The sequence below is a fragment of the Nomascus leucogenys genome, chromosome 6 (assembly GCF_006542625.1).
Source record: "Nomascus leucogenys isolate Asia chromosome 6, Asia_NLE_v1, whole genome shotgun sequence".
Taxonomy (NCBI): domain Eukaryota; kingdom Metazoa; phylum Chordata; class Mammalia; order Primates; family Hylobatidae; genus Nomascus; species Nomascus leucogenys.
This window is the reverse complement of record NC_044386.1, coordinates 56092754-56120280: the sequence shown is the minus strand read 5'-3', so window position 1 is coordinate 56120280 and position 27527 is coordinate 56092754. Positions and strand designations below refer to the sequence as shown.

At 42.0% G+C, this 27527-nt stretch overlaps 1 protein-coding gene and 1 long non-coding RNA gene across 2 annotated transcripts; one reads left to right on the top strand and one right to left on the bottom strand.

Annotated features, from left to right (window-relative positions):
• Positions 1–2827: 2827 nt before the first annotated feature.
• On the bottom strand, positions 2828–7335 carry LOC105739898. The gene is made up of 4 exons (XR_001115868.2): positions 7289–7335; positions 6656–6693; positions 5181–5249; positions 2828–3392 (listed from the first exon to the last, which is right to left on the bottom strand). It is a non-coding gene; the product is annotated as an uncharacterized LOC105739898 (long non-coding RNA).
• SLC28A2 (solute carrier family 28 member 2) lies at positions 3550–26832 on the top strand. Its single transcript, XM_003266864.3, has 18 exons — positions 3550–3598; positions 4521–4617; positions 4754–4842; positions 13654–13745; positions 14714–14897; positions 15526–15667; positions 16296–16409; positions 16730–16807; positions 17244–17324; positions 17741–17821; positions 19110–19235; positions 19321–19451; positions 19865–20033; positions 20240–20437; positions 21093–21174; positions 23157–23255; positions 23535–23646; positions 26292–26832. The coding sequence occupies exons 2-18, from the start codon at positions 4537–4539 to the stop codon at positions 26407–26409; spliced, it is 1977 nt and encodes a 658-aa protein (XP_003266912.1). The 5' UTR covers positions 3550–3598; positions 4521–4536; the 3' UTR covers positions 26410–26832.
• The last annotated feature ends 695 nt before the right edge of the window (positions 26833–27527 follow it).

Here is a 27527-nt window from a genome sequence, read left to right as displayed (position 1 = left end):
TCTGCCTGCTTCTACCAGTAATTGAAGGAGATATAAAAGCAGGAAGGATAAAACCATCTATTACTTACATCGTATTTATTTCCCAGATGGCTTTTGGCAGGCCACCTCATTTTCCAGGAGTAACCTCTAGGCTTTAGGAGAGTTAAAACCTTTAGGACAGTTATAAGTTTCAACTTCCACAGAAATGACCAGAGCTGGCCTCTCATCCTGGCTCTCCCCTAACTAACTGTATGACTTTGGGCAAATTCCTCATCTTCTTTGAGTCTATTTTTTTTTCTTTTGATCTAAAATAGGATTAGTAGCTGACTTGCTTACCTTACAGGAATATTACAAGCATAGTGAAAGTATAGAAAAATCTTTTGAAAGACTATAAAATGCTGTAGAAACAGGGGATCTCTTATTTATGTTTAATCCTGCAGCCCAGAAATAGCTTAGAACTGGGAGTAAGGGACTCAGGATATAGAATTGGCTTAGTCACTAACTAGCTTTTGACTCTGGGTAAATCACTTTATTCTTCCTGATCTGTAATATGAGAAAGTTTATCCATCAAACTATATGTGATAAGGCAAAAAACAAACAATGGGGCCCAAGTCAGTTAATCAAGGGGAGGTACCTGCTAGGTTAAATCTCTTCCTCTTGGCAGTTGGGTTATGCCAATATTTGTGTTTAAAAGAAATGTGGATCCCTCGGGAAAGTGAGAGGAGTACTATGGCCTGCGCTTAGAAGATGAAGACATGGGTTTTTACATCTTCTATAAGGAAAGAAAAAGGGAAGAGAGAGGGTGAGAGAAGACAGAGGTGTGATCGCTGGCATCATTTCACTTGAACAGAATACTAGGATCTGTGCCTATCATTATGCTTGGACTTAGCCCTGGAAGTGGCAATTATTTAAGGTAAAAACTGTTGGGGTGTGGTGGCTGGAGCCTGTATCCCAACACTTTGGGAGGCCAAGGTGGGAAGATTGCTTGAGGCCAGGAGTTCGAAACCAGCCTGGGCAACATAGTGAGAATCCTGGGTCTACTGAATAAAAATTTAAAAATTAGCTGGACGTGGTGGCACACACCTATAGTCCTAGCTCCTCAGGAGGCTGAGGCGGAAGGATCACTTGAGCCCAGGAGGTTAAGGCTGCAGTAAGCTATGATCTCACCACTGAACTCCGGCCTGGATGACAAAGCAAGACTCTGTCTTTAAAATAAATACATACATATGTACACAAATAAGGTAAAAATAAGAAAAGATATAAGATATATATCCTTTTGTAATCTTATGTATTTTTGTATACATTCTATCTTATACATATATCTTATATATAAGATTTACATGTATATATGTATTTAAAAATATACAAAAAGATAAAGATATATGTATAAGATAGAATGAGCAAGAGACACTTCACAGTCATATTGACATATAGGACAATAGCTTGAAAATATATATAAGCAGGTTTACTTTCAACACTGGTGTCTTATTTTCCTGAATTAATATAAGATCTTACAACAGTGCTCCACAATTGCAAAGTCATGTAATATTTTTCCAAGTTCTTTCTTCTGTATTAAATTACTTAATTTTCATGATAATCTTATGAGATAGGATTAGGCAGGGTGGGAAAGACTGAAGAGGCCCAGAGAGGTAAAGTGAGTTGCTTTTGATCCAGAATACAACACACATCTACTCTGTGAGGGATTCTGTGTATGTGTGTGCACACATACACACGCAGAACTGGGGAAACAGAAATGTGTCCTTACTTCAGTGACTGGAATCCGCATCTACATACCAAATAATCTAAGCCAGAATCTGTGGTGGTGATGTTGTTTTCACATATTTTACAAATATTTATTCATTGCCTAATAATATTGTGGCGGGCCTTGAGCCTGGGGATACAGTGAAGAACAAGATAGAGAACCTGGCCAGCAGCAGTGGCTCACACCCATAATCCCAGTACTTTGGGAGGCCAAGGCAGGAGGATGGCTTGAGCCCAGGAGTTTGAGACCAGATTGGGCAACATATTGAGACCTCTATCCCCACAGAAAATTTAAAAAAGACCTAGCTAGGTGTGGTGGTACACACCTGTGGTCCCAGCTACTCCAGAGGCTGAGGTGGGAGGATCACCTGAGCCCAGAAGTTAGAGGCTGCAATGAGCCATGATAGTGCCATTGCACTCTAGTCTGGGTGACAGAGCAAGACCTTGTCTAAGGAAAAAAAAAAAAAAAAGATAGAGAGCTTGTGCTTAAGGAGATCACCGTCTAGTAGGAGATGGTATGTGCTCTACAGGGTTCAGCAACAACATGGTGCAATCAGAGTGCAGGGAGGGGTCCTAAGTCTTATCCAGAGGGGGTCATAGAAGGCTTTCTTTCTTCCTTTCTTTCCAGGCCAGGATAAGTGTTACCGGCTCTGCAAAGCCTTTCTCTCCCTCTCTCTCTCTCTTTTTTTTTTTTTTGAGATGGAATCTCGCTCACCCAGGCTGGAGTGCAGTGGCATGATCATGGCTCACTGCAACCTCTGCCTCCTGGGTTCAAATGATTCTCCTGCCTCAGCCTCCTGAGTAGCTGAGATTACAAGCCTGCACCACCATGCCCGGATAATTTTTGTATTTTTAGTAGAGATGGAGTTTCGCCATGTTGGCCAGGGTGGTCTCGAACTCCTGACCTCAAGTTATCCGCCCGCCTTGGCCTCCCAGTGTGCTGGGATTACAAGCGTGATCCACCGCACTCGGCCTGCAAAGCCTTTCATGACACATCTGTCTTTCCTCACTGACCTGTTCATTTTTTGATGGCAGAGACCTTGTCTCACTCATTTTTGTGTCTTCACATGGAAAACGGTGGCTGGCTAATAGTGGTTACTCAATAAATATTTGTTGAATGGATTAATAATTCCTAGCGGTCATTTGGCATCCAATCATGTACAGTCGTGCTGTCTATTGTTTTCTAGGGCATGTCTTTCCAGCACAAAATGATAGTAAATTTTCTGGGTGCAGAGACGGCTCTTACTGTATTTTACAGGCTACCCAGTGCCTAGTCCAGTGGTGGATAATGCTTACAGGGATGTACCTGTTAGGTGTTCTTGCAGAATTCTATTGTTTTGTTTTGTTTTCTGACAGGGTCTCACTCTGTCACCCACGCTGGAGTGCAGTGGCACAATCACAGCTCACTGCAACCTCTATCTCCAGAGGCTCAAGGGATCCTTCCACCTCCGCCTCCTGAGTAACTGGGACCACAGTCGTGTGCCACCGCGCCCAGCTAATTTTTGTATTTGTTGTAGAGATGGGGTTTCGCCATGTTGCCCTGGCTGGTCTCAAACTCCTGGGCTCAAGCGATCCGCCCGTCTCGGCCTCCCGAAGTGCTGGGATTACGGGCGGGCGCCACCTCTGCAGAAGTCTTAGGCCTGCAAAACAGTCTTAAAAACATATAATATTTAACTTGAGAGGTGCAGTCCTCCTCTACAGTGAGGGCAGGCTCAGCGAAGGAGGGCCCAAGACATAAAACTAACCAATGGCAGGAAAGCCCCCATGCCCCACCCAAGCTGCCCCTCCTCCCTCGCAGCTGAGCTTTTCTTTCAGTCCTTCACTGAGGAGCCAGAGGGTATCAGTTCCACAAGCTGGGGTAAGCAAAGGTGTTTGGGGAGGGTAGGTGCCTAATTTACAAATTTTTAAAGAGATCATATTTAAACTAAATGCAGGTAGTTTTGTGCCTAGTCAGGAAGGCCCTAATTTACACAATATAAGTTGGTTATGTGTGTTTAATGAAATTATACTTCAAATGCTTGAAGAGATCACATTTTTAAAAGCAATTCCATGGGGAAGGGAATTTTCTGCAAAGTAAAGAAATATCTCAGGATGAACTTATATTCTAATTGTGAATGTCCATGTATTAAATTTGCTTATTTTGAGGCCCAAATGTTTGCTTATTTTGTTTAAAAACTTTACTTGAGATCATTAACATTCATACTAATTATTTTAAATGTAAGTTTTGTTAACTTCACTGATGAGGCGTTCTCCCTGGGGCATAAAAAACAATTCTTATGCTACATTATAGTCAGGAATTTGAAGGCCTGTTAATTGTTGTCTGTTCAGCAATACTTTAGGGTCTGGGTCTTCCCAACTGCCTTCCTCTCTGTTTCCTTCTTACTCAGCAAGCTCAGTGGGGCCTCCCCAGGGCTAAAAGGAGTAGTTACCCTATGACTCTTCCTTTGAGGGTCCAAGTAGGAACTTTTACAGCCCAGATCCTGGGGCCCTGGGCGGCCCACTGATTCATTTCAATTCCACTGCCTTTCATTTCTCTTCTCCTATCTTACTGCCCCTTCTTTGGCTATTCACAAGAGGAAATAGGATTTTATTTTTCATTATTTATTATATAAAAATTACACATCCAATCTTCTCAATTCTCAGTTCTTAAAGAAATCAACTAAGCCTTCAAAGACTTTTAGTTTTGCATTTTCCATGGGTAACTGGTCCTAAAAATTCTCCCCATCCCCACAGGACAGAATGACCAATCTTTCAGGCTTGGCCCTGAATTTGTTTTTCAGTTGAAGAGAACAGGAGATGGAGAAAGCAAGTGGAAGACGGTCCATTGCTCTGTCCACAGTGGAGACTGGCACAGAGAACCCGGGGCTGGAGCTCACGGTAATTCACCAGTTTAGTTTCTCTCTGCAGAGCTGTGGGCTGCTGCATGGCCTCCTGTAGGGTATTTGGCTGCTCTCAATCCCCATCATCCCTGGCAGGGCTCCGTGACTGATCCCAACGCTCCCTGTGCTTGTAGGAAAAAGAAGTAGAGCCTGAGGGAAGCAAGAGGACTGATGCACAAGGACACAGCCTGGGGGATGGACTGGGCCCTTCCCCTCACCAGAGGTACTGGTGTTTTGGAATCTTGTTCAGTTAGGAAAGGACCTGGGGTGGGCTGCCCCTTCAGGCAGCTTGTGGTCTTATCACAACCGCTCCACCTTACTATGTGTACATATATGTATGTATCTTACATAATTAATTAACTTAAACATGTGCCATAAACAACAGGAGTTCAGCAGTATCACTGTTGGTTGGACTGAAAATAAAAATAATAACAATGATAATAATAATGGCTAACAGATTTTGAGTGTATACTTACTATTCTGCAGATTGCTTTATGTTATACATTTATTTTCATAACAATAGGTAGGTATTCATTTTAATCCCTTTAGAAATTAATTTACCATATCACTATAAAAAAAATAGCTCTTCTGGAATACTCAGATTTGGGAATGGTGGAGAGGAAGGGAAACCTGGGGGAGAAAACACAGAAGGACTTATTATAAGGATAATAAAGAAAGTAAAAAAGGTCTTAGAAGTCAAAAGAGAGGAGTCTCAAGAATGAAGAAGGTACAGTCCACAGTGCTATGTGTACAGGGGTCTAGGAAGGAGGAGTGAGAAAAATCTTTGAATTTGTTCATGGATCTGGTCCCAGAAGTAATGTCAAAGAAAATTGTTTGAGTAAAATGGATCATATGGAAGGAAGCAATGTTCCATGGTCTGGAAGAGAGTGGGTATTTATAAAAGAGTGCAGAAGTCATACATTAAAAGCTGAGAAGAGGATATTGGATAGCTTCTAAAGGGAATATGGTCATGAGCCACATAACAATGTTTCAGTCAATGATGAACCGCATTATACAATGGTGTATAATCATGTATATCAACAGTGTATATCATTACACAATGGTGGTCCCATAAAATTATAATACTGTATTTTTACTGTACCTTTTCTATGTTTAGATATGTTTAGATACACAAATACTTACCATTGTGCTATAGTTGCCTACAGTATTAAGTACAGAAACATGCTGAACAGATTTGCAGCCTAAGAATAATAGGATCCACCATATAGCCTGGATGTGTCGTAAGCTATACCATCGAGGTTTGCATAAGTACACTCTAAAATGTTCGCATAATTATGAAATTGACTAATGGTGAATTTATCAGAATGTATCCCTGTTGTTAAGTAACACATGACTATATATGGAGATGATTCAGAGCAGCTTCCAAACAAAAGGTTATTTTTATTTGTTTTCTTCTCTTTATTTTTCAAAGTTACCTCAGTGACTTCTTAAAATTTTTAATTGTTTTATTCACAATTTGCTTCTCTCTAAAAATTTTTATATTATCATGTTTTATATATACTGAATTGACAGTAAACTCTTTGTAAGTTTTTCATGCTTACATGATATTTCATATTTTACGTAGCAGTGTGGTCGTTAATCATGTGAGTCACACTGCTTGGGTCTATATTTGAACAGTGGTATGCTAGTAAATGTTTAAGAATTGACTCTCCACCAGGCTAGTGGCTCATGCCTGTAATCCCAGCACTTCATGAGGCTGAGGTGAGAGGATCACTTGAGCCCAGGAATTCAAGACCAGCCTGAGCAACATAGTGAGACCCACCTCTACAAAAATTTTAAAAAATTAGCAGGGCGTGGTGGTGCATGCCTGTAGTCCCAGCTACTCCAGGAGGCCGAGGTGGGAGGATCACTTGAGCCCAGGAGGTTAAGGCTGCAGTGAGCCATGATCGTGCCACTGTACTCCAGCCTAGGGGACAGAGTGAGACCCTGTCTTGAAAAAAAAAAAAAAAAAAGAAGAAAGAACCGGCTCTCCAGGTGTAGTTTTGCAATGAATGTTGGTTAATATTTTTGCTCACCTTAATGATGAGTAAGATCAGGGGTTGGCAAACTTTTCCTGTAAAAGACAAGGTAGTAAATATTATTGGTTTTGTGGTTGATGTGGTCTCTGTTGCAATTATTAAACTCTACCATTTTCATAGGAAAGCAGCCACAGGTGATACTAAACAAATGAGCATGGCTGTGTTTTGATAAAACTTAATTTTTAAAAAGAAGGTGAGATGAACTTGGCCCACAGACCACAGCTTGCTAATCTTTAGTCTAGATGAAATAATAAATTAAGACCTTATTTATAGTATTTGCCTATAATGTAAAAACTCTCAACATGGCTGATTTCAAGTAACCAACGGGTTACTTGAACAAGGAGTTGGGAAGAGATGTATCAGAGCACATCATTATATAAAATTTCTACCATACACATACAGCAGACATGAATAACTTCGTGAGCTCACATAACAGAAAAATGTAGCAAAATAATTAGAAAATGATGAGTTTTTAGTACTTATTATCTTTGTCTTTAATGTAATTTAATTATACGTTTATATAGTTTTAATTTTTAGTAATGGCTTGCACAATTCCTGAAAATGTTAACAATCACTTCTCTCAAGCCAGCGCAGGCCAGCTTCCCCTGCACCACTGACTCTAGCAGTTACCAGATTTTGGGCAAGTTATTTACCCTCTCTAAGCCTCAGTTTTCACCCTATAAAACAAGAATAATGTTAGTACTTAGCTGAAAGGATCTTGGTTTTTTTTTTTTTTTGCCAGACTGTTGCTGGCACCTTAAACTGCTCTGATACATAACATGTCCAGTTCCCTTCAAGTCTCATCAACTTTATATTTTCTCATATAAACCATGTTAACTAGTTACATAGATATAAAATCATGCCTTAAAGTTCTAACTTGCATTTATTTTTATTTTTTGAGAAATGAGGTCTTACTTCGTTACCCAGGCTGGTCTTGAATTCCTGGGCCCAAACAATCCTCACATCTCAGCCTCCCAAAGTGCTGAGATTACAGGTGTGAACCATGTGCCTGACCTTAACTTGCATTTCTTTAAATTCTTGTAAAGCTACACATTCTCCTCCATTTGCCTTACTTTCCATATTTCTATGTGTGATTTTCTTTTCTTTTGGAAGCGGAGTCTCACTCTGTCATCCAGGCTGGAGTGCAGTGGTGTGATCACTGCAACCTCCACCTCCCGGGTTCAAGCGATTCTCCTGTCTCAGCCTCTCGAGTAGCTGGGATTACACGTGCTACCACACCCAGCTAAATTTTTTTTGTATTTTTAGTAGAGATGGTGTTTCACCATGTTGGCCAGGCTGGTCTTGAACTCTTGACCTCAGGTGATCTGCCCACCTTGGCCTCCCAAAGTGCTGGGATTATAGGTGTGAACCACTGTGGCCGGCCTACTTTTCTTTATCAACTAAGGTAAGTTCTGGATTTTGAACCTCATTTCTTTTCTCCTGACCAACTCTAATAGAAGCACACAGATTTCTTGTTTCCAGTTCTCCCCACCTCCTGCCAATCTATCCTATATAGCTTCCACCAAAACTACCTAAAGTATGTCTGAACTCCCTTATATCACAACCCTCTGTAGCTCCCCAGTTGCTCCTGAACAAAGCCAAACTCCACAGCCTAGTATTCAATTCTCCCCAAAACCTCTTCCCCACAACCAGGATCTGTATCCAACTTGACCTTCCAACATTAACTCTTGCAATTCCCTTTCTAATACCACCCTATGCTCTAGTGAAAGTCAACTATCAACCGTCCCTTATATGTAATCCCCAATTTCCTGCCTCCATGTCATGCATGTCATTACATCATTGCTTCTGAGTGTACTGTCTTCATTTTATGTCTTTGTGCCCAAATACAACACATATTTTAAGGCTCAACTCAAGAGCAATGATGTCCATGAAACTTTCCCTGATGCTGCCTCTCCTCACCTCAACCTCACTGGCCCCAGTCCTAAGAGGTCCCTTCTTTCTCCAAACTTCCATAACATTCTATCTGACCCTCTCTTATAACACTTTAAGCTTTTGACATTTCGTTATAGACTTACATGTACATTATATCCCCTATACTGGACTGTAAATACATTGAGGGCAAGATCAATGTCTATTTCATCCTTTTGTCTCCTATAATACTGGGAACAATGCTTTACCCATAGTATATACTTAAAATTCCAAAACATTCAAAATTCAATAAATACATGTCAAGAAGTTATGTATATAATCTAGATAATAGACTTTGTAATTTCTTCATGTGTACATTTTTCAATTCTGTTTTGTTTCTGTATTGATTTTTAAGTATTTGTTTCTTTTTCTTCTTGTTCTTTTGTTTAATTAACTCTGATGATCTAGGATTCTTTGTAGGTAGCAATCTGGCATGCAGCTTTAAGTTGATGCTTTTCCATACTGATACCCACTTTTCCAGCAATAGTTATTAAATTGTGAGTTCTTTCTCTATTCTGATGTTGCTTCGACTTTATTACGTTAATGTGATGATTTGGATTTATTTTTAAATCTTTTGTTTCATTGACACAGTTCTGAGTACTTAACACAATATCATTGTTTACAATGTACATTAAAACTTGATGGCTCATGTATTTGCATTAGTTTTTCCTTTAAAAAGTATTCCTTGGGGCTGGGCATGGTGGCTCATGCCTGTAATCCCAGCATTTTGGGAGGCCAAGGCAGGCGGATCACTTGAGGTCAGGAGTTTGAGACCAGCCTGGACAACATGGTGAAACCCAGTCTCTACTAAAAATACAAAAATCATGGTGGTGGGCACCTGTCCTCCCAGCTACTCGGGAGGCTGAGGCAGGAGAATTTCTTGAACCTGGGAGGCAGAGGTTGCAATGAGCCAAGATCATGTCATTGCACTCCAGCCTGGGCAACAGTGAGACTCCGTCTCAAAAATATATATACTATATATATTTTTTTGTCAAATTTTATTTTATTATTATTATTAATTTATTTTTTTGGGACTGCATGCCATAGTTTAACTGGTACAGTTTTTTTTTTGCCTTTTTAGTGTAATGTTTAATAAAGCATAGCATGCATACAGAAAAATAAACATAAGCCTTAATGAATTTTCACAAAGTGAATACACCCATATGACCATCGCCCAGATGAAGAACCAAAACATTATCAGTACCCAAGAACCATTTTATGTTTCCTTTCAGTCAGCGTCCCTAAGGGTAATCATTATCCTGACTTTTAGCATCATAGATTAATTTTGCCTGTGTTTAGACTTTATATGGGAAGTCTAATTTATACTTTAAATGAAAATATACCATATATATACTCTTGTGTTTGGCTTCTTTTGCTTTACATTGTGTTTTGGAGATTCTTCCATATTATTGCATATATTGTACTTTGTACATTTTTAATTGCTGTATAGTATTTCATTGTAAGAATCTACCACAGTTTATCTGCTCATTTTACTGTGGGTCTGAATTTTAGTAGTTTCTATGCTTTTGCTATTATAGTGCAGCTATGAACATTTTTGTGCATGTCTTTTAGTAAAGATAAATACACCTTTCTATTGGGTATATACTTTGGAGTGGAATTGCCATGCTATAGGGTATGTGTAGGTTTATGTAGCTTTAACAGATGCTAAACATATTTTTACCAAATTTCACTCCCCTGGCAGTGTTATGAGAGTGTGTCTTTTTTCATTGTCTCCATTGTATGTGTGTAGTATTATCACATTGTAGCTTTGCTTTGTATTTCCCTAATGGCTAAGGAACTTGTGCACTTTTTCAGCTTTTTCTGGCCACTGAATATTCTCTTTTGTGAAGTGCCTGTTCAGGTCTTTAATTGGCAGTGTTTTTCTTTCTTAGCGTATAGAAATAGTAGTACATTTTATAAATGATGAAATACAAATGAGTACATTTTAAGTACTTGCCATTAAAAAAATTGGTATGTAAGGTAATGCATGTGTTAATTAGCTTGATGTAGCCATTCCACAATGTATATATATTTTAAGGCATCATGTTGTATACCATAAACATATAAATTTTTGTCAATTTTATTTTATTTTAATTTTTTTTTAGAGATGGGGTCTCACGATATTGCCCATGCTGATCTTGAACTACTGGGCTCAGGTGATCCTCCCTCCTTGACCTCCCAAAGTGCTAGGATTACAGGTGTGAGCCACTGCACCCAGCCAATTTTTGTCAATTTTAAAAAGAAGTACAAAATTAATACCCTGAATGATGTTGCTACCACTGTAAATGATATTCTTTCATACTTTCTAGCTATCTGTCACAAGTATATAGGCAAATCATTTTTGTGAGTTTATCTATCTACCTATTCTTTTATTCAGCAAACACTTATTGAACATCTATTATGGGCCGGGCACTTGTTAGCGACCTAAAACAATAATAGTATGTGCTAGGTACTAACTTAGGCACCAAGAATACAAAGATAAAAACAGCAATGCACCTTTCCTTGATATGCCCACAACCTAAGAAAGGTAAACAGAAAAGTGACAATATCATGCTATATGGTAAGTGCTATATGGTAAGTGAGTTGTGGTAAGGAGGTGATGGAAGAAATCTTTTCTAGGCATGCAATTTATATCTACTCTTGGACTAGTCCATGCCCGCCTCTTATTTTGCAGGAGTCTTACTCAACTGGCATTTGACTGTATATAATTTTAAACTAGCTTTATCTAGTACATCAGTTTAGGTCCCAACAGGAAATAGATGGCATACTTAAATTAAGATAATTATAGGAGAATTTATTTGCAAAGAGACCATTACAAAGATATGTATGAGGTATGGTAACACCATAAGAAAGGATAATTCAAGAAGCAAAAGTCTTGAAGCAGTGAGCAGTTACTATTCATAGGCCTGAAGGAATAAGTTGTAAGAGCACCTGGCAGGAAAGTCAGATAAAAAGACCTCCTTAACACACTGACCTGTCTTTTCTTTTCTTTTTTTTTTTTTTTTTGAGACGGAGTCTCGCTCTGTCGCCCAGGCTGGAGTGCAGTGGTGCGATCTCGGCTCACTGCAAGCTCTGCCTCCCGGGTTCGCGCCATTCTCCTGCCTCAGCCTCTCCGAGTAGCTGGGACTACAGGCGCCCGCCACCATGCCCAGCTAGTTTTTTGTATTGTTAGTAGAGACGGGGTTTCACCGTGGTCTCGATCTCCTGACCTCGTGATCTGCCCGCCTCGGCCTCCCAAAGTGCTGGGATTACAAGCGTGAGCCACCGCGCCCGGCCTGACCTGTCTTTTCATACACTCTGATCTTCTGTGGAGGTCCCAGTAGCAGAACCCAACCTGATAAGCCAGAGGACATGGGAGTACACTGAAGTAGTTTACATGAGTTAAATTCCCAGGGCACAGAGTGGGGTGGGGAGTGGTGCTGGAGGAGCACACCAAAGATATCTGGCACACATGGGAAGGCCAGGATTGAAATTAAATTCATTCCTTGATATACTTTGCAAATAATGTTCCAAAGATAATGATGTCCTCAGGTATGCTGCCCCTTTTACTCACTACTTTCTCTATTAAGCATGGAAAAATGAGGAAGGATCACTTGAGCCCAGGAGTTTGAGACCAGCCTGGGGAACATAGCAAGACCTCATCTCTACAAAAATTTAAAAAAGAAAATTAGCTGGGTGTGGTGGTGCATACCTGTAGTCCCAGCTACTTGGGAGGCTGAGGCAGGAGGATCACTTGAGCCTGGGAGTTCAAGGTTGCAGTGAGCCATGATCACGCCATGCCACTGCACTCTAGCCTAGGCAAGAGAGTGAGACCTTGTCTCTTAAAGAGAAGCAAAGCAAAGCAAAGCAGAGTTCTTGAAATCCTAAAGAATTATCTTGAGTTGACCCAGTCAGATGGTGACAAGCATTGTTTTCTCCTTTCTCAGCTTACCTGTATCTCATAGTATACACTCCGCTCAGCTAACACAGGGTTGGGCTCCCTGCAGAAGGGGCAGGAGGGGATGGGGGCAGGAATGAAAAGGAAGACTAGGAACTCAGAGTGTGTTAGATGGGAGGGGCAGCCATGGAACTCCATGGGCCAAAGGCCCAGGGCATTAGGAGTTAATGGCTGGTCTTAACCCTGGCTAAGCTGCCCTGCCTCAGCATGACTGCCAGACTGGGACCTTCTTGCTGGGATCACCTTCTTTGGAGCTTCCAAGATTTTGGAAATTTAGAGCTTTTGGCTCAGATGGCTGCAGCATGCTGAGCATACTTAGGAGTGGCAAAGACAGGCAACCCTGGAATCTAGGGAAGACGTGGCATAGAATGATGGTTAAGAGCTCAGAGGCTGAAGCCAGAGTGTATATTCTGTGTTTGCTCCTTACAGCCTCTATGACTTTGGGAAAGTTATTTAACTTCTCTGTTTTTCAGTTCCCACATCTGTAAAATGGGAATGCTAATAGTAACAGCTCCAGGGGTCTTAAGAGGAGTCAATGAGTTAGTATTTGCTAAGTTCTTAGAAAGAGCTCAGCATAGAGAAAGCACTACATACATGTTTGTTAAATCAAACTTGAATATCCCTACTTGCTGGGCCTCTTCTCTCAGGCCTGCCCATCCAGAGCAATTCTTGAGGTTGGTAAGATTTTCCTTCCTGTCTGCCAATGCACATTTGGCTGACTGTTCAAGGCCATAGGTTTGTTTGGTTTTTAGGGAGGGATGGCAAAATTGCCTCTAAGAAGAATAGGCCCTCTTGTGAATATGGAAGTTTAGCAATCCCGTCCTTTCAGGATGGGAAAGGAAAGTAGTAGACCCCTGACATGAGCAGTACCCACTTCTATGGCAGGAGACTACCAAGGATATTGCTAGTTCAGGCTGAGTAGGGTATTCTGACGTGCTGCCCACCAGCAAGGTTTGATTTGCCCTTTTTGGCATTGCAGGACACTACCTAACTTCCTCCTGGCTGAAGAATATTCTTCATTGACTAAGAGCTAAGTCTGCCTTGTGTTAGGTAAACTGAATTCTGAGAGTTGAATTAATAGAAATGGGATGGAGTAATTCTTGTATCTTAACTTTTGGGTTCTTATTAGGAGGAGTCAGTGGCCTTTCGGCAAAGCAAGAAGTTTCTGCAAAACACACACCGGCTTGTTCAAGAAGATCCTGTTGGGCCTGTTGTGTTTGGGTGAGATATTGAGAATTCATGAAAGTGAGAAACACAGTTATTTTAGAAATTTGCCTCGTGTCAAGGTAATTACCAGGTGGAAGGCATTTTTATTCAAAACTGATCTAAAAAGCTATTTGATGTATCGATCTTAACTACTTGTAGGTGAACCATAATGTATTGAATTGCACTTGTAGGAAAAAGTGAAATCTGAGAATAAACTATTTTTCAAAAGTGTACTATTTGATGGATTTAAAATATTTCAGAGAATGGGGGCCTATCCTTTTTTTAGTGGCTTAATTTGGGGGAGTGCATGATTCTTACAGCCTTTATGAAGCTGGATGGGCTACAGAAGCCTGTATTATACCTTACTTATTTGCTGGTTTACTAGTAAGATCAATGATATAAAATATTCTTAAAAGACAGCAGAGCTCTGTTTAAAACATACTATCAGTGGTATATGGGGCTTTGATGTCAAAATAAGAGGCAGCTGCGATGGTGGGAGCAAAAATCGTATTTTGGGATGAGTAAGAGAGCCATGGGATGAGGTCCACATGGCTGCACTTCCTAGTGGTAGCTTTGTTTACATGGTTTGTTCCAGAGGCAAGGTTACAGTGACTGGGGTAATAAAGTTTCAAGGGGAGATGACTGACATTTGAAGAGTCTAATGGTGAACACTGATCAAATCTACTCCAAGGGACAGAGAGAGGATATTAGATAAAATAGAAGGGAATGAGATTTCATTAGGGACCAGTGAAAATACGCAGTCTTCGCATTAAGTCAGACTGTCCTTGGGAATCCTCAAGAAGAGGACAGTTAGACATCTATCCTGGCCTCAAGAAGTGCAGCTCCGTCTGACAGTAGAGCTGGGTGGCAAGGTCTCTGGAGGGTTTTTCTTGCTGTAAGTCCCAGGCATTCATGACTGGAGTTTCATTTGCCCATTGGAAGCACTGCGTTGCTGATCGTTAGTCTGCTTCTTCTCTTTTTAGCCTATGCTGCCTATTTCCTGGCAGCTTGCATCTTGAATTTCCAGAGGGCACTGGCCTTGTTTGTCATCACCGGCTTGGTGATCTTTGTCCTGGTTCACTCGTTTCTGAAAAAGCTCCTGGGCAAAAAATTAACAAGATGTCTGAAGCCCTTTGAAAACTCCCGCCTGAGGCTTTGGATGAAATGGTAAGATAAGAATCTCAATACCTGGCCTCACAGCTTATCCCAGTCCACCTCCTTTTTTCTCTTTTGATAGTTGCTGAGCAGTCTCTCAGACCCGCACATATGCTTTTCAGAACCAAAGCACAGAGAAAAATAACAACAGGCCCCTGAGCACAGGACCTCAGTCCAGATTCTTGTAGCCTTGGGTCTCAACATTGCTGGGGGGCAGGAGGAGTTTAGTTTCAGAGAAGAGTTTTAGTCTGATTGTCATCAAGGCCAGTGTCAGAAATGAGAAAAATCATACTCCTCTTCAGTGAAGTAATCAGAACACAGAGCCTTGCAGCTGCATTAAGCGATCAAATTGATTTGGTGGTCATTGGTGTCTCCCTTAGTTCCCTGATACTTTTTATGCTTTTTCCTCTCTAGTCTCCTAGACTTCTTGCATCCACTGGTGCCTTTTAAAATTCCTTAAAGAGAAAACTTACAGTTGTGTATATTCTGAACTGGAGTCTACAGCAGCCACAGCTCTAAATGGCACGTGCATGGTCTTTGATCACAGGCCAGGAGTAAGAGAATAACTTTCAGACTCTCTATAAGTTATTTGTTTTTCATTCACTGGGTTGATGACATGGTCTTGGCATTCCTTCTTCAGGGTGTTTGCAGGAGTCTCCTTGGTTGGCCTTATACTGTGGTTGGCTTTAGACACAGCCCAAAGGCCAGAGCAGCTGATCCCCTTTGCAGGAATCTGCATGTTCATCCTCATCCTCTTTGCCTGCTCCAAACACCACAGTGCAGTGAGTTTTGGGTATTTGAGTTGGGTATAGCAACACATGGCCAAGGGCCAAGTGCTAATCATTAAGCGTATGCATCAAGTATTAATTACAAGGGCATAGAACTAAGTTTGTAACAACCCCTAGAATTTGCCTCTTTGATAATTTTGTTTCTAAGTTTAAAAAATTCTCAGAGGCCCTAGACCACTTATTTTCAAACTATAGATTGTGATCCATTAATGAATCTTGATACCAATTTTGTGAATCTAGACCAGTGTTAAAGAAAGAACAAAAGAAAAAAAATAAGGAAGGAAAGAAAAATAGAATGCAGTAGAAAATCAGTTCACATTGCAGTTAGTACTGTTAAAATATTGATTTATAAAACTTTTATTTGTATGTATGCATGCATATATGTGTGTATAAGTGTCATCTAACCTCTAGACACATTTTTTAAAAACCTTACGAACATATGTGGCTTTTTATATATTACTGCCCTGTTTCTCCCTACCATTGCCCCTGCTCCCTATGCCATCAGACCCTAGACTTACTGTTAATATTCTAGGTTGGTTCCACCCAGAGTACATGTTTAAAACTCCAACCAGGTAATGGACTAGCAGAACTCACATTGGAATAATTTTCTTATTGATCCTAGGTGTCCTGGAGGACAGTGTTTTGGGGCCTAGGTCTTCAGTTCGTCTTTGGGATCTTGGTCATCAGAACTGATCTTGGATATAGTGCATTTCAGTGGCTGGGACAGCAGGTCCAGGTATGAGAAATTATATGCGAGGGCTTTTCTCTTTTAGAACCCTAGAGAAAGGAGATTTGAGGGGAGCATGAGAAGATTAGGCTGTATCTTGTTAATGATGTGGTGGAAGATCTGGTTGGGAAAGGAGAGAGTGTACTAGGATACAGCTAAGAATATGAATAAAGAGCTCATGGGGACATAGCCTGCCCCTGGGCTGTCAAAGGGAGGCCAACCTCAGTAGCAACAGTAAGTCCTCAGGACACCTGGGGCTGGTCTCGTCTTCATGTGTGTCCTTTTGGGTTTCATTCTTATTGTCTGTCTTTTTCTTTTTTTCCCTTCAGATTTTCCTGAACTACACTGTGGCCGGCTCCAGTTTTGTCTTTGGGGATACACTGGTCAAGGATGTCTTCGCTTTTCAGGTGATACCTATTTTATGGGCAGGAATGATGGTCTGTGGAGGGGTAGAGGAATAAAGCAGAGGATGAAAGTGTGTGTCCAAGAGATCAGCCCCCTTGTATACCAATTTGACCCTAAGAAGAGGGTTTAACCCCATCAGTAAAGGAAATGGCATCTATCTCCTTCCCTTTGGTCATTGCCATCGTAAAATTAGATGAAATGAGAATTGGGGGAAAAGGGTCAGAAAACAGCTTGTGGTTTAGTACTGGTGGGACAATGGATTTAAGACATTTTAAATGTATCCCTAAACTAGTTTGTGTAGGTACTGAATACCTACACTGTATGAGATACCCTTGGAATGCTAAGAGCTTAACTTAGAAGCCTAAAACACAGTCCATTTACAGCCTACACAGAGTATGCAATGTAACATCTCACTGCCTGCTACCATTCTCATTACAGTCCTTACCAATCATCATTTTCTTTGGATGTGTGATGTCCATTCTCTACTACCTGGGCCTTGTGCAATGGGTAGTTCAGAAGGTGAGTTGTTCTCTTACACCAGTCAGGAGACAGGCCTTCATGTTGTCATCGTCAGCTTTGGAAAAATGCCCGTAGCTAGGGTCTAGAGTGTTAGAAACAATGGGAAAAGGCAGGCCCTCTCAAGCATGCCTGATAGCAAACTGTCAGCCCAGACCCTAGGTAGGCTGAGGGCAGAGCAGAGAGAAGATGAGCTGGACTGCCTTTGATACTGAGTTTTAATGTACTTGTTCTAAAGGCAACGAGTCCTGAGTTCTGGTCAAGGCTCTGTTTGTAAGTTGGTTTTTGGCCCTGGGCTTGCTGCTCTACTTCTCTAGGCCTCAATTTCGTTATCAGTAAAGTGGAGGAGGAGGAATTTTGCCAGACATTCTCCAAGATTCCTGCTAACATTAGTGGTTTAGGTTTCTGTATTCTCCTAGGTCGCCTGGTTTTTACAAATCACTATGGGCACCACCGCTACAGAGACCCTGGCTGTGGCAGGAAACATCTTTGTGGGTATGGTAAGCACCTTGAGGCCTTTTGGTCTTCTTCCCTCTGAGGAACTGAGAATTTGGCACAAAACAAGAGTATGCTTTCCTTCTGAAAAGTCAAATAAATGAAGACTGTGGGGCAGCCAATCTCGGATGAGAGATAACTCAGCAGCTCAAAGAAGACTCTGCTCATTGCGTTCACCCTTTGCACCTAATAATACTTCCCTGGTAATACTTAATCTGGAGGGATAGCCTTCACCACTTCTAATGAACACTTCCTATATAGGAATGTAGGGAATGTCCTGGTCCAATTTGTATCCCCTTTCGGAGGCTATGAAGGGTGTTTGATCCTCATTCTGGTTTCTCCCTGTGACTCCCTGCAGTACTTGCTTTCCAGGGTCTCTAAGGAGGAAATCACTTGTCTTGTTCATGGCTAATGCCCAGGCTCTTCCCCATAATTCTTGCTTGGTACATTCATCTGTATGGAGTAGGTGCTCCATATGTGCTACTGACTGATCAGCTCAATGTTGGGGACAATGACTTTTCACATTCGCAGGGAGTTAGTACTGACGTCTTTCTCTCCCAAGGCTCTAGGCTGCTTCTGAAATGTTCTCAGAGTACTTCTGGATACTTTACCATAGCACTCCACATTTTGCTGAAATTATCCATAATCAGCCTAGTTTCCTATGTGAGACTATAAGCTTCTAAGAGTAAGGACTTTGCCTTATTTAATGTCCTTAGCATCTAGTATAGTGCTAGGCACATAGTTGGCACTTGTTAAATAATAGATACCATTATCTTAGGTCAGTGCTTGATATGGCTTACATAGATGGCCCTTCATAATTTCATAACATTTTCACAAACATTATTTCTTTTGATCCATAAACAGGGGGTTTGGATCATCTATTTGTATTTCATTTAATGAGTACTGTTTAAGCATCTAATATGTTCTCATTAAGTGCACTGCATTCCATAAGCTCAGTAAGTGTGTGGTTTTAGACATTGAGAATATACAAACAAAATATACCATTTCTCTTCTCTAACATTTTAACATGTCAATAGATGAAACAAGCATGTATAGAAACAGGTGAGAATGATGCCAGCCAGGACATGATTGGGTGCCAGAGGAAGTAAGGCAGAAGCTGGATGGGCCTGACAGCCAGGCTCCGTGCTCACTAAGTGAAGCTGTGGCTCACTGAACAGTGCTCGCACTGGACGGATGTGTGTCTAGTGGGTCCAGCCCCTGGGGCTGGGGTGGGCACTCTGGCGTGGGGAGTTGCACCTTCTTGGAATCTGACTGTTTTCTCCGTGTTTGTAGACAGAGGCACCTCTGCTCATCCGTCCCTACCTTGGGGACATGACACTCTCTGAAATCCATGCGGTGATGACTGGAGGGTTTGCCACCATTTCTGGCACTGTGCTGGGAGCCTTCATATCCTTTGGGGTAGGCATAGTCTGCTTGATCACTCCTGGGTGAGCTCGAGTTGGGTTTGATAGAAACACTGATGCCTAAGTCTGGCACCTCACAGGTTGATGCATCATCCCTGATTTCCGCCTCTGTGATGGCCGCCCCTTGTGCTCTCGCCTTATCAAAGCTAGCATACCCGGAAGTGGAGGAGTCCAAGTTCGAGAGTGAGGAGGGGGTAAAGCTGCCCCGTGGGTGAGTCCAAGGAGGCATATACTTTGGGAGATGGTGAGCTGTAGTTAAGAGTGGCACTGTGGTGGCAGAGATTTCAAGTCTCCCTGAGGGGGAATAATGTGATTCCATATTCCTTCTTGCCTATCTCTGCTGCTTGCTAATCATGCTGGTTTTCTTCATTTAACCTTCCCACCTGGTACTAGCTTCTGCATGCCAGTACCCTCTGTCCTTGCCATCCATGCAATTACATGACAATTATATCTGATATTGCTTCAGAGTAATTTCCACTAATAGGGTCACTGAGGAACCCCTGTCACCTTCTACATTGGCCTTGCACCCTCCTCCCGCATGATAGGGACAGTGGGATTTATTTTCTCTGAGGGGCTGAGACTGCTGTAGACACCCTACTCTTGCCCTCTGCCCAATAACCACAGGAAGGAGAGGAATGTCCTGGAAGCTGCCAGCAACGGAGCCACAGATGCCATAAGCCTTGCTACTAATGTAGCAGCCAACCTGATTGCCTTTTTGGCTGTGTTGGCCTTCATCAATGCTGCCCTCTCCTGGCTGGGGGAATTGGTGGATATACAGGGGCTCACCTTCCAGGTAAAGGATTACATTTGTTGGGCTGTCCCTCTGGGATGTGGTTAGGTAGCCCTTCAACCATGCATATCCTTCTGACCCACAGTAAGCCAAGAGAGAGCATGAATAGAAGGGTGGAGGAGATTGGGCCAAGGCTCCAGAGAAGGTCCTTGGCACCTGACCTTTGTTATTAGTCCTTCCTTTTCCTGCGATATCTCTCTTTCACTCAGGTCATCTGCTCCTATCTCCTAAGGCCCATGGTTTTCATGATGGGTGTAGAGTGGACAGATTGTCCAATGGTGGCTGAGATGGTGGGAATCAAGTTCTTCATAAATGAGTTTGTGGCTTATCAGCAACTGTCTCAATACAAGAACAAACGTCTCTCTGGAGTGGAGGAGTGGATTGAGGGAGAGAAACAGTGGATTTCTGTAAGTGACAATCCAAAAAGCATAAACACCATGAGGTCTCAGCCATGGTTATCTGAGGGTAGACAGAAAGTGCCAAACAGGTTTGTTGCAGACCTGCACATGCCTTTCTGGGGTCGCAGGCCTAACTACAAAGCAAGCAGAACAGCATACCTAGCAGCCTCATCTGCAGCGCCTGAGCTATTACGGGTCTGCATGCTATTTTCCCCCTCCCACCCCCACCACTGCCCCAACTCTGACCCAACTTCTCTCTATAATGTAATTGCTGGGTCTTTACAGCTGGGACAGTCCAGGGCAGACACTATCTTCTAATGGTCTAAGGTCTTCTTCTCCATTTATAAGTTTAAATTGCTCCAAATTAATATCCTTTTTCTTTCCCTTTGCCTCTCTCCTCCTCCTTCACAATCCTTCTCATTCCCAGGCCTTCTCCTTATTCATAGCCTTCAACAAGAAAAGTGTTGGGCAATGAGGCTCATGGTGGTTTCTATGTCATTATCCCTATAGTAACTCGGGGAACAGTTGTTTTCTGAGCATCCTTTCATGTTCCTTGGGAAACCATGGAAAAGATTGGGGGCTGTCAGTACTCTGGAACTTCTATTGTGATTATAAGACCGCACGCATGGGACTGAATTTATTTGCTTATTTTTGTTTTCCCTAGGTGAGAGCTGAAATCATTACAACATTTTCACTCTGTGGATTTGCCAATCTTAGTTCCATAGGAATCACACTTGGAGGCTTGAGTGAGTTCATCCATTTTCCCAGCTCCCCAGTAAGACAGCCAGATCCCAGCTTCTGTAGCGGGCAGTCCTGGTGCTTCATTACAAGCTGGGATCAGATAGAGAAGCCATTGTGAAATGGGCCCATTTCTTAGGCTGCAGTTAACTTGGACCTAAGGCAGTCATGCCCACCTGGGTATGCATAGAGCCCTTTATAATCTCAATTTCAGTTACTTTTTTTCCTTTGGATTGGAGGCCCCAAAAACTAATTTTATTTTAATTTTCTCTATGAGGGAGAAAATATGATATTATTTCAATTTTGCCATTAAATTGGAGTAGCACATATATAAATAAAGATATTTATTTATTTAATTAATTTTTTTTTGAAACAGAGTGTCACTCTGTTGCACAGGCTGGAGTGCAGTGGTGTGATCTCAGCTCACTTAAACCTCCACCTCCTGGGTTTAAGCGATTCTCATGCCTCAGCCTCCCGAGCTGGGACTACAAGTGTGTGCCACTATGCCCATTAATTTTTTTTGTTGTTTTTTTGTATTTTTAGAAGAGACGGGGTTTCACCATGTTGGCCAAGCTGGTCTTGAATTCCTGGCCTCAAGTGATCTGCTGCCTTGGCCTCTCAAAATGTTAGGATAACAGGCGTGAGCCACCGTGCCTGGTCTTGTATTTTATTCAGTGGTGAAGACACTTTTTGAAATTAGGCTGCTCACTAGTCGTCCTCATGGAAACACAAAGAATTAAAACAAATAAAAGCAGCAGGCACATAAGGCAGACAGACAGTAAGAGAGAGTGGTGTAAAGTGTTGGATTTAAATCTGCAAGTACCAAATGTTAAAGGAGTGGGTCTTTGAAGCAGACACAGATATATTCAGACTGTTGGAGATACTGCTGCATGGGGGTGATGGCTGGAGTAATAATATGAGGAAAGTGGAATTGTCCTTGAGTGCAGGGGCACAGGGACGACTAGCAGATCCCAAGTTTGGAAGATCCAACTTAGAAATGGATCTTAGGCCTTTGGAAGGCCAAGGCAGGAAGATTGCTTGCTATAGGAGTTTGAGAGCAGCCTGGGGCAACATGGTGATATTCTGTCTCTACGAAGAATTTGAAAGTTAGCTGGGCATATTTGCACATATGCCTGTAGTCCTAGCTACTCGGGAGGCTGAGGTGGGAGGATTGCTTGAACTCAGATCGAGGCTCCAGTAAGCTGTGATTGCACCACTGCACTCCGGCATGGGTGACACATGGAGGTCCTGTAGAAAGAAAAAAAGAGAAGGAAGGAAGGAAGGAAGGAAGGAAGGAAGGAAGGAAGGAAGGAATCTTAGAAGGAGTAGATTATAATAAGAAATATAGCTCAGTGTGTCCCTTTTTGAAGGCAATTATATTCTGGGGTAGAGTCATTTAATTCATGTATTTGGTAGCCAATTTAATTGAAAGGTGAAATAATTCCCTTTCAGTTTACCTTTTCCCCTTCTGTTAAACACCTGACTGTATTGTGCTAGTCTTGATGCCTGATTACTGTCCGATTATGAGATTGCCCTCTAGTAGTGGGATATGCATTGTGTGGCTAAGTCTTAGGCCACACAATGAGTGTTGCTTTCCTTAGCCCTCTGTCTCAAAATAGTCCATCTAATTCTGGTCCAGGCTTAAGAGTGCATATCTCAAGCAGTGAACACCAGGCACTTGTACCTGTCTGGAGAAACTCAAGAGCCTTGCTTGATCCAGATACATCTTGGGTATGTTCACAGAACCATTAAAGTGAGGGTCAGACACTCAATCCTTGATCTGAGGAGAGTCTAAGTTAGTGATCCCTCAGCACTAATGTATACACACACTTCTTAGGGCAACACTGACCAGTCTCAGGTGGATGGTAATAAGGACGCTCTTCATCGGCTGTGTTTTGTTTCTCTGCGTTCTTCTAAGTGGGGGCTCATGGGATATACCTGATTGCCTTGGTGGGGAAAAGGTGAAGTTATTTTATTTTATTGTCTGCAGCATCAATAGTACCTCACCGGAAGAGTGACTTGTCCAAGGTTGTGGTCAGGGCCCTCTTCACAGGGGCCTGTGTATCCCTTATCAGTGCCTGTATGGCAGGTAGGTGCCTCAGTTCTGATGGAGATACTGCTGCATGAGGGTGATGGTTGGAGGAATAATATGAGGAAGGTAGAACTGTCCTTGAGTACAGGGGCAACAGAGATTACTTCCCTAGATCATGACAGGATGTCTTTCAGAATATTGATTTACCCATCCATTCCACAGATACATGGCAAAGGCACCTAATCAACAGTGTCCACAATTTGTGCCAAAAGAATAAAGAGCCTTGAGAAGCATGTGTCAGATCTTCCCCTTAGTACCTCTGTCTCCTTTATCCAGGAATCCTCTATGTCCCCAGGGGAGCTGAAGCTGACTGTGTCTCCTTCCTAAACACAAGTTTCACCAATAGAACCTATGAGACCTACATGTGCTGCAGAGGGCTCTTTCAGAGGTGAGCACCAGGACCCCATTCCCTTCTCTCACACACGGCCCTCAGGTCTCCAGGGTAATGCTGTTGAGGTTGAATAGAGTGTATGAGAAGGGCTGTGAGTATTAGTAATGGCCTAGATCAGTGTTCTTTTCTCTTACTGGGTGCATCTTCATTATTAGCTTAGTATGCTCCAGCAACAGGGTCTACCTGTGTTAGTGGGCTACTGTGAAGTAGAGCAGCAAGGGAAGAAGAAAAATGGTTTCCCTGATAAGAAATTACTCTACTGGCTGGGCACGGTGGCTCACACCCACAATCCCACACTTTGGGAGGCCGAAGCGGGAGGATGGCTTGAGCCCAGGAGTTCAAGACAAGCCTGGGCAACATAGCGAGACCCTGTCTCTATTTTATATTAATTTAAAAAAAGAAATTACTCTACTTATTGTGACTGGAATACAGGTAGGTTATAGGTAGACTTAGCAATGGTTATAAGTGGCTAAAATATTATAGGCTTCTTCAGACAGAAATGAAGAAAACTGAGAGATGATAAAGTTGAATTTATAAAATCATGATGAGTTCAGGTAGTGTAAAAATGAACTTGTTTACCAAAATCTAGAATATGAAAAGAAGAGGATATGTCATTAAGCTAAATGAACTAGTTTTGGAACACACAAAAGGAAAGATTTGAGGAACTAGAATGTTTGGTGCCTTCAAATCAAAAGGTGTGTGTGTATTGGTGGTGATATATGCGTGAGTGAAGGGAGTTGTGGGAAAAAAGGCTGAGAGATCATAAGAAGCCTTGTATGAAATACTAAAGAATTTAGGTTTTGACCTGCTGAATTCTGAACACTGGCATGATCAACTATGCTGTTTCAAAATATCATTTCGGTAGCCATTTGGATGGCAAGGAGACTAACAAACACCCTGCTGTAATAGTTCTAGTGAGAGATGGTAAGAATTGATACTAAGTGGTTGTGAGGTTGGAGATACACTAGATCCAGTAGAATCAATGGGATTGATCATTAGCTAGATAGGAGAAAGAGGTGGGGTGAAGAAGAGGAAGGAGTCTCAAATGACTGTCTCTTTTGTGGCATGAGCAAGTGGGTCTAAGGAGTGCCATTCATTCACAGAAGAGGAGGACTAGTTTCAGGAATGGGAGTAAAAGGGAGAGATTATGGCTTAATTCAGTTTTTGTTTTTTATATTTATTGATTTATTGTATTGAGATGGGGTCTCACTATGTTGCTCAGGCTGGTCTTGAACTCCTGGACTCAAGGGATCCTCCCATCTTGGCTTCCCAAAATGCTGGAATTACAGGCCTCAGCCACCATGCCCAGCCTTAATTCAGTTTTTGATGTGTTAACTTGGAGGTAGTTGCAGGGCCACCCTGTGAAGGTACTCAAAAGCCACCTCAGGTCTGGGCTTCAAGAGAGAAATCAGAGCTGGAGATAGATTTAAAAGTTATGGGCTAGACACAGTGGCTCACACCTGTAATCCCAGCACTTTGGGAGGCCAAGGCAGGAAGATCGCTTGAGCTCAGAGTTCAAGACCAGCCTGGGCAACATGGCGAAACCCCATCTCTACTAGAACAAAACAAAACAAAAAAAACCTAGCCAGGCATGGTGGTGTGTGCCTGTAGTCCCAGCTACCTGGGGAGGCTGAGGTGGCAGGATCACTTCAGCCCCGGAATTAGAGACTGCAGTGAGCCGTGATCCATACCACTGCAGTCCAGTCTGGGTGACAGGGTGAGACCCTGTCTCAAACAAACAAACAAACAAACAAAGATTTGGAAGTTATTAAGTGGTCTGTCCACTATATAGGTAGATATTCAGGTGCTGGCTGCTTAACAGGTTACTGGGCCAAGTTAATGAATGTTGCCCCTCCTGTGTTTGGAGGTTATCATCAGAGAAGGCAACTAACATATTTTTTAAAAAATTCTTTTGATGCACTATTAAAGATGAGGTATGAGCTGGATTCATCATTGCTCTGGCATCATTTTGATTTTTTTTTTTTTTTTTTTTTGAGACACAGGCTCACTCTGTTGCCCCGGCTGGAGTGCAGTGGCACAATCTTGGCCCAGGCTCAAGCAATCCTCTTACCTCAGCCTCCTGAGTAGCTGGGACCACAGGCCAGGCGTGTGTCACCATGCCTGGTTAATTTTTACTTTTTGTAGACACGGGCGTTCATCATGTTGCCTGATTCTTATGTTCTTGTGGCATTTTGGTGGATTTTCTAAAGCCACATACTAAAGATCATTAGCATCTAGAATATGAAAGACAACGTTTTTGTCCAATAAATTTATACTAATTAAGTGTAAGCTGTTTTCAAGAGGAAGGTGGCCTTGGAATACCACCTTACTTTTCAGAATCAATTCAATACTAAATCATTATAAGCCATACATTTTGACTCACGGATATCTGGAAATTTCCAAATGGACTATGGTTAGGAGTTGGACAAAGGAGCAGACGCACATAGTTTATGGTTTCTTGCTAGTATTATCTTGGGAATGAATGAGAAAAGAAATATAATTGGGTTCTATTTGGTCATGGCTGATGGATCAATTTACAGGTTTTTGTTTTTGTTTTCAGCTGCTTAGTATAACTTATTGATATGTTTTGTTGCTTTATTCCTGTCTGACCCCTTATGTACCTCCCTGGTTTTTCATTGCAGTACTTCTCTGAATGGCACCAACCCTCCTTCTTTTTCTGGTCCCTGGGAAGACAAGGAGTTCAGTGCTATGGCCCTTACTAACTGCTGTGGATTCTACAACAATACCATCTGTGTCTAAGGCTGCTTGATCTATTTCCATAACAGTTTTGATCTTAACAACTTTGTGATTGCAAAGGTGTTTATGTACTCAGGGTGCCCACAACTCACTCACCAAGATCTTTAACAGTAAATAACATTAAATGTAAAAGATTCATTTTGGGCCGGGCTCGGTGGCGCATGGCTGTAATCCCAGCACTTTGGGAGGCTGAGGCGGGTGGATCACAAGGTCAGGAGATTGAGACCATCCTGGCTAACACGGTGAAACCCCGTCTCTACTAAAAATACAAAAAATTAGCCGGGCGTGGTGTCGGGCGACTGTAGTCCCAGCTACTCGCGAGGCTGAGGCAGGAGAATGGCGTGAATCCGGGAGGCGGAGCTTGCAGTGAGCCAAGATCGCGCCACTGCACTCCAGCCCGAGTGACAGAGCGAGACTCCCTCTCAGAAAAAAAAAAAAAAAAAAAAAAGATTCATTTTGGTTCGCTGTATCCCAATAATGAAAAATAGCTTTTGTTTTTCCATTATTTGGCTGACCCAAAAAATGACATTCCTCATGGGCCCTGCCCGAACTTTTATTTGAAAAAACAAGTATTACTATGTCAAAAAAGTCTTACAAATCATGCTTCTAGTTGCCATCTTAAAAATTATGTGATGCAGTGTGCTATAAATGTGATTTAGTATGTAATTTGCCTGGGACGGGGGAGAAGCTATATTTATTGGAGTTGTGGATGAAATGGATTTATATTACTGATGTTACCTTTGAAAGGTATATGAATATTTAATGATAAGATTTTTCTGGTTGTCAAACATTTGTAAATCTGCAAACTTCTTAACAACATCACACAGTAAACAAAAAACACTTCCTGTATACTAAGGAAGACTTCTAAGAAATATCCATTTCTTAAAGGCCATTACTTTGTTGTAGTATTCTGCTTTAGTGCTAGCCACATTTGCTCCAAGTTTATGGGGAAGCCTTTAAAACAGTAATTTTCAGTGGGAAGGGGGCCAATTTTGCTTTTCAGAGGACATCTGACAGTGTCTCCAGACATTATTGGTGATTAAAGTGGGAGGATGCTACTGACATCTAGTGAGTAGAGGCCAATATTGCTACTAAAATTCCTATAACCAAAAGTCAGCTCT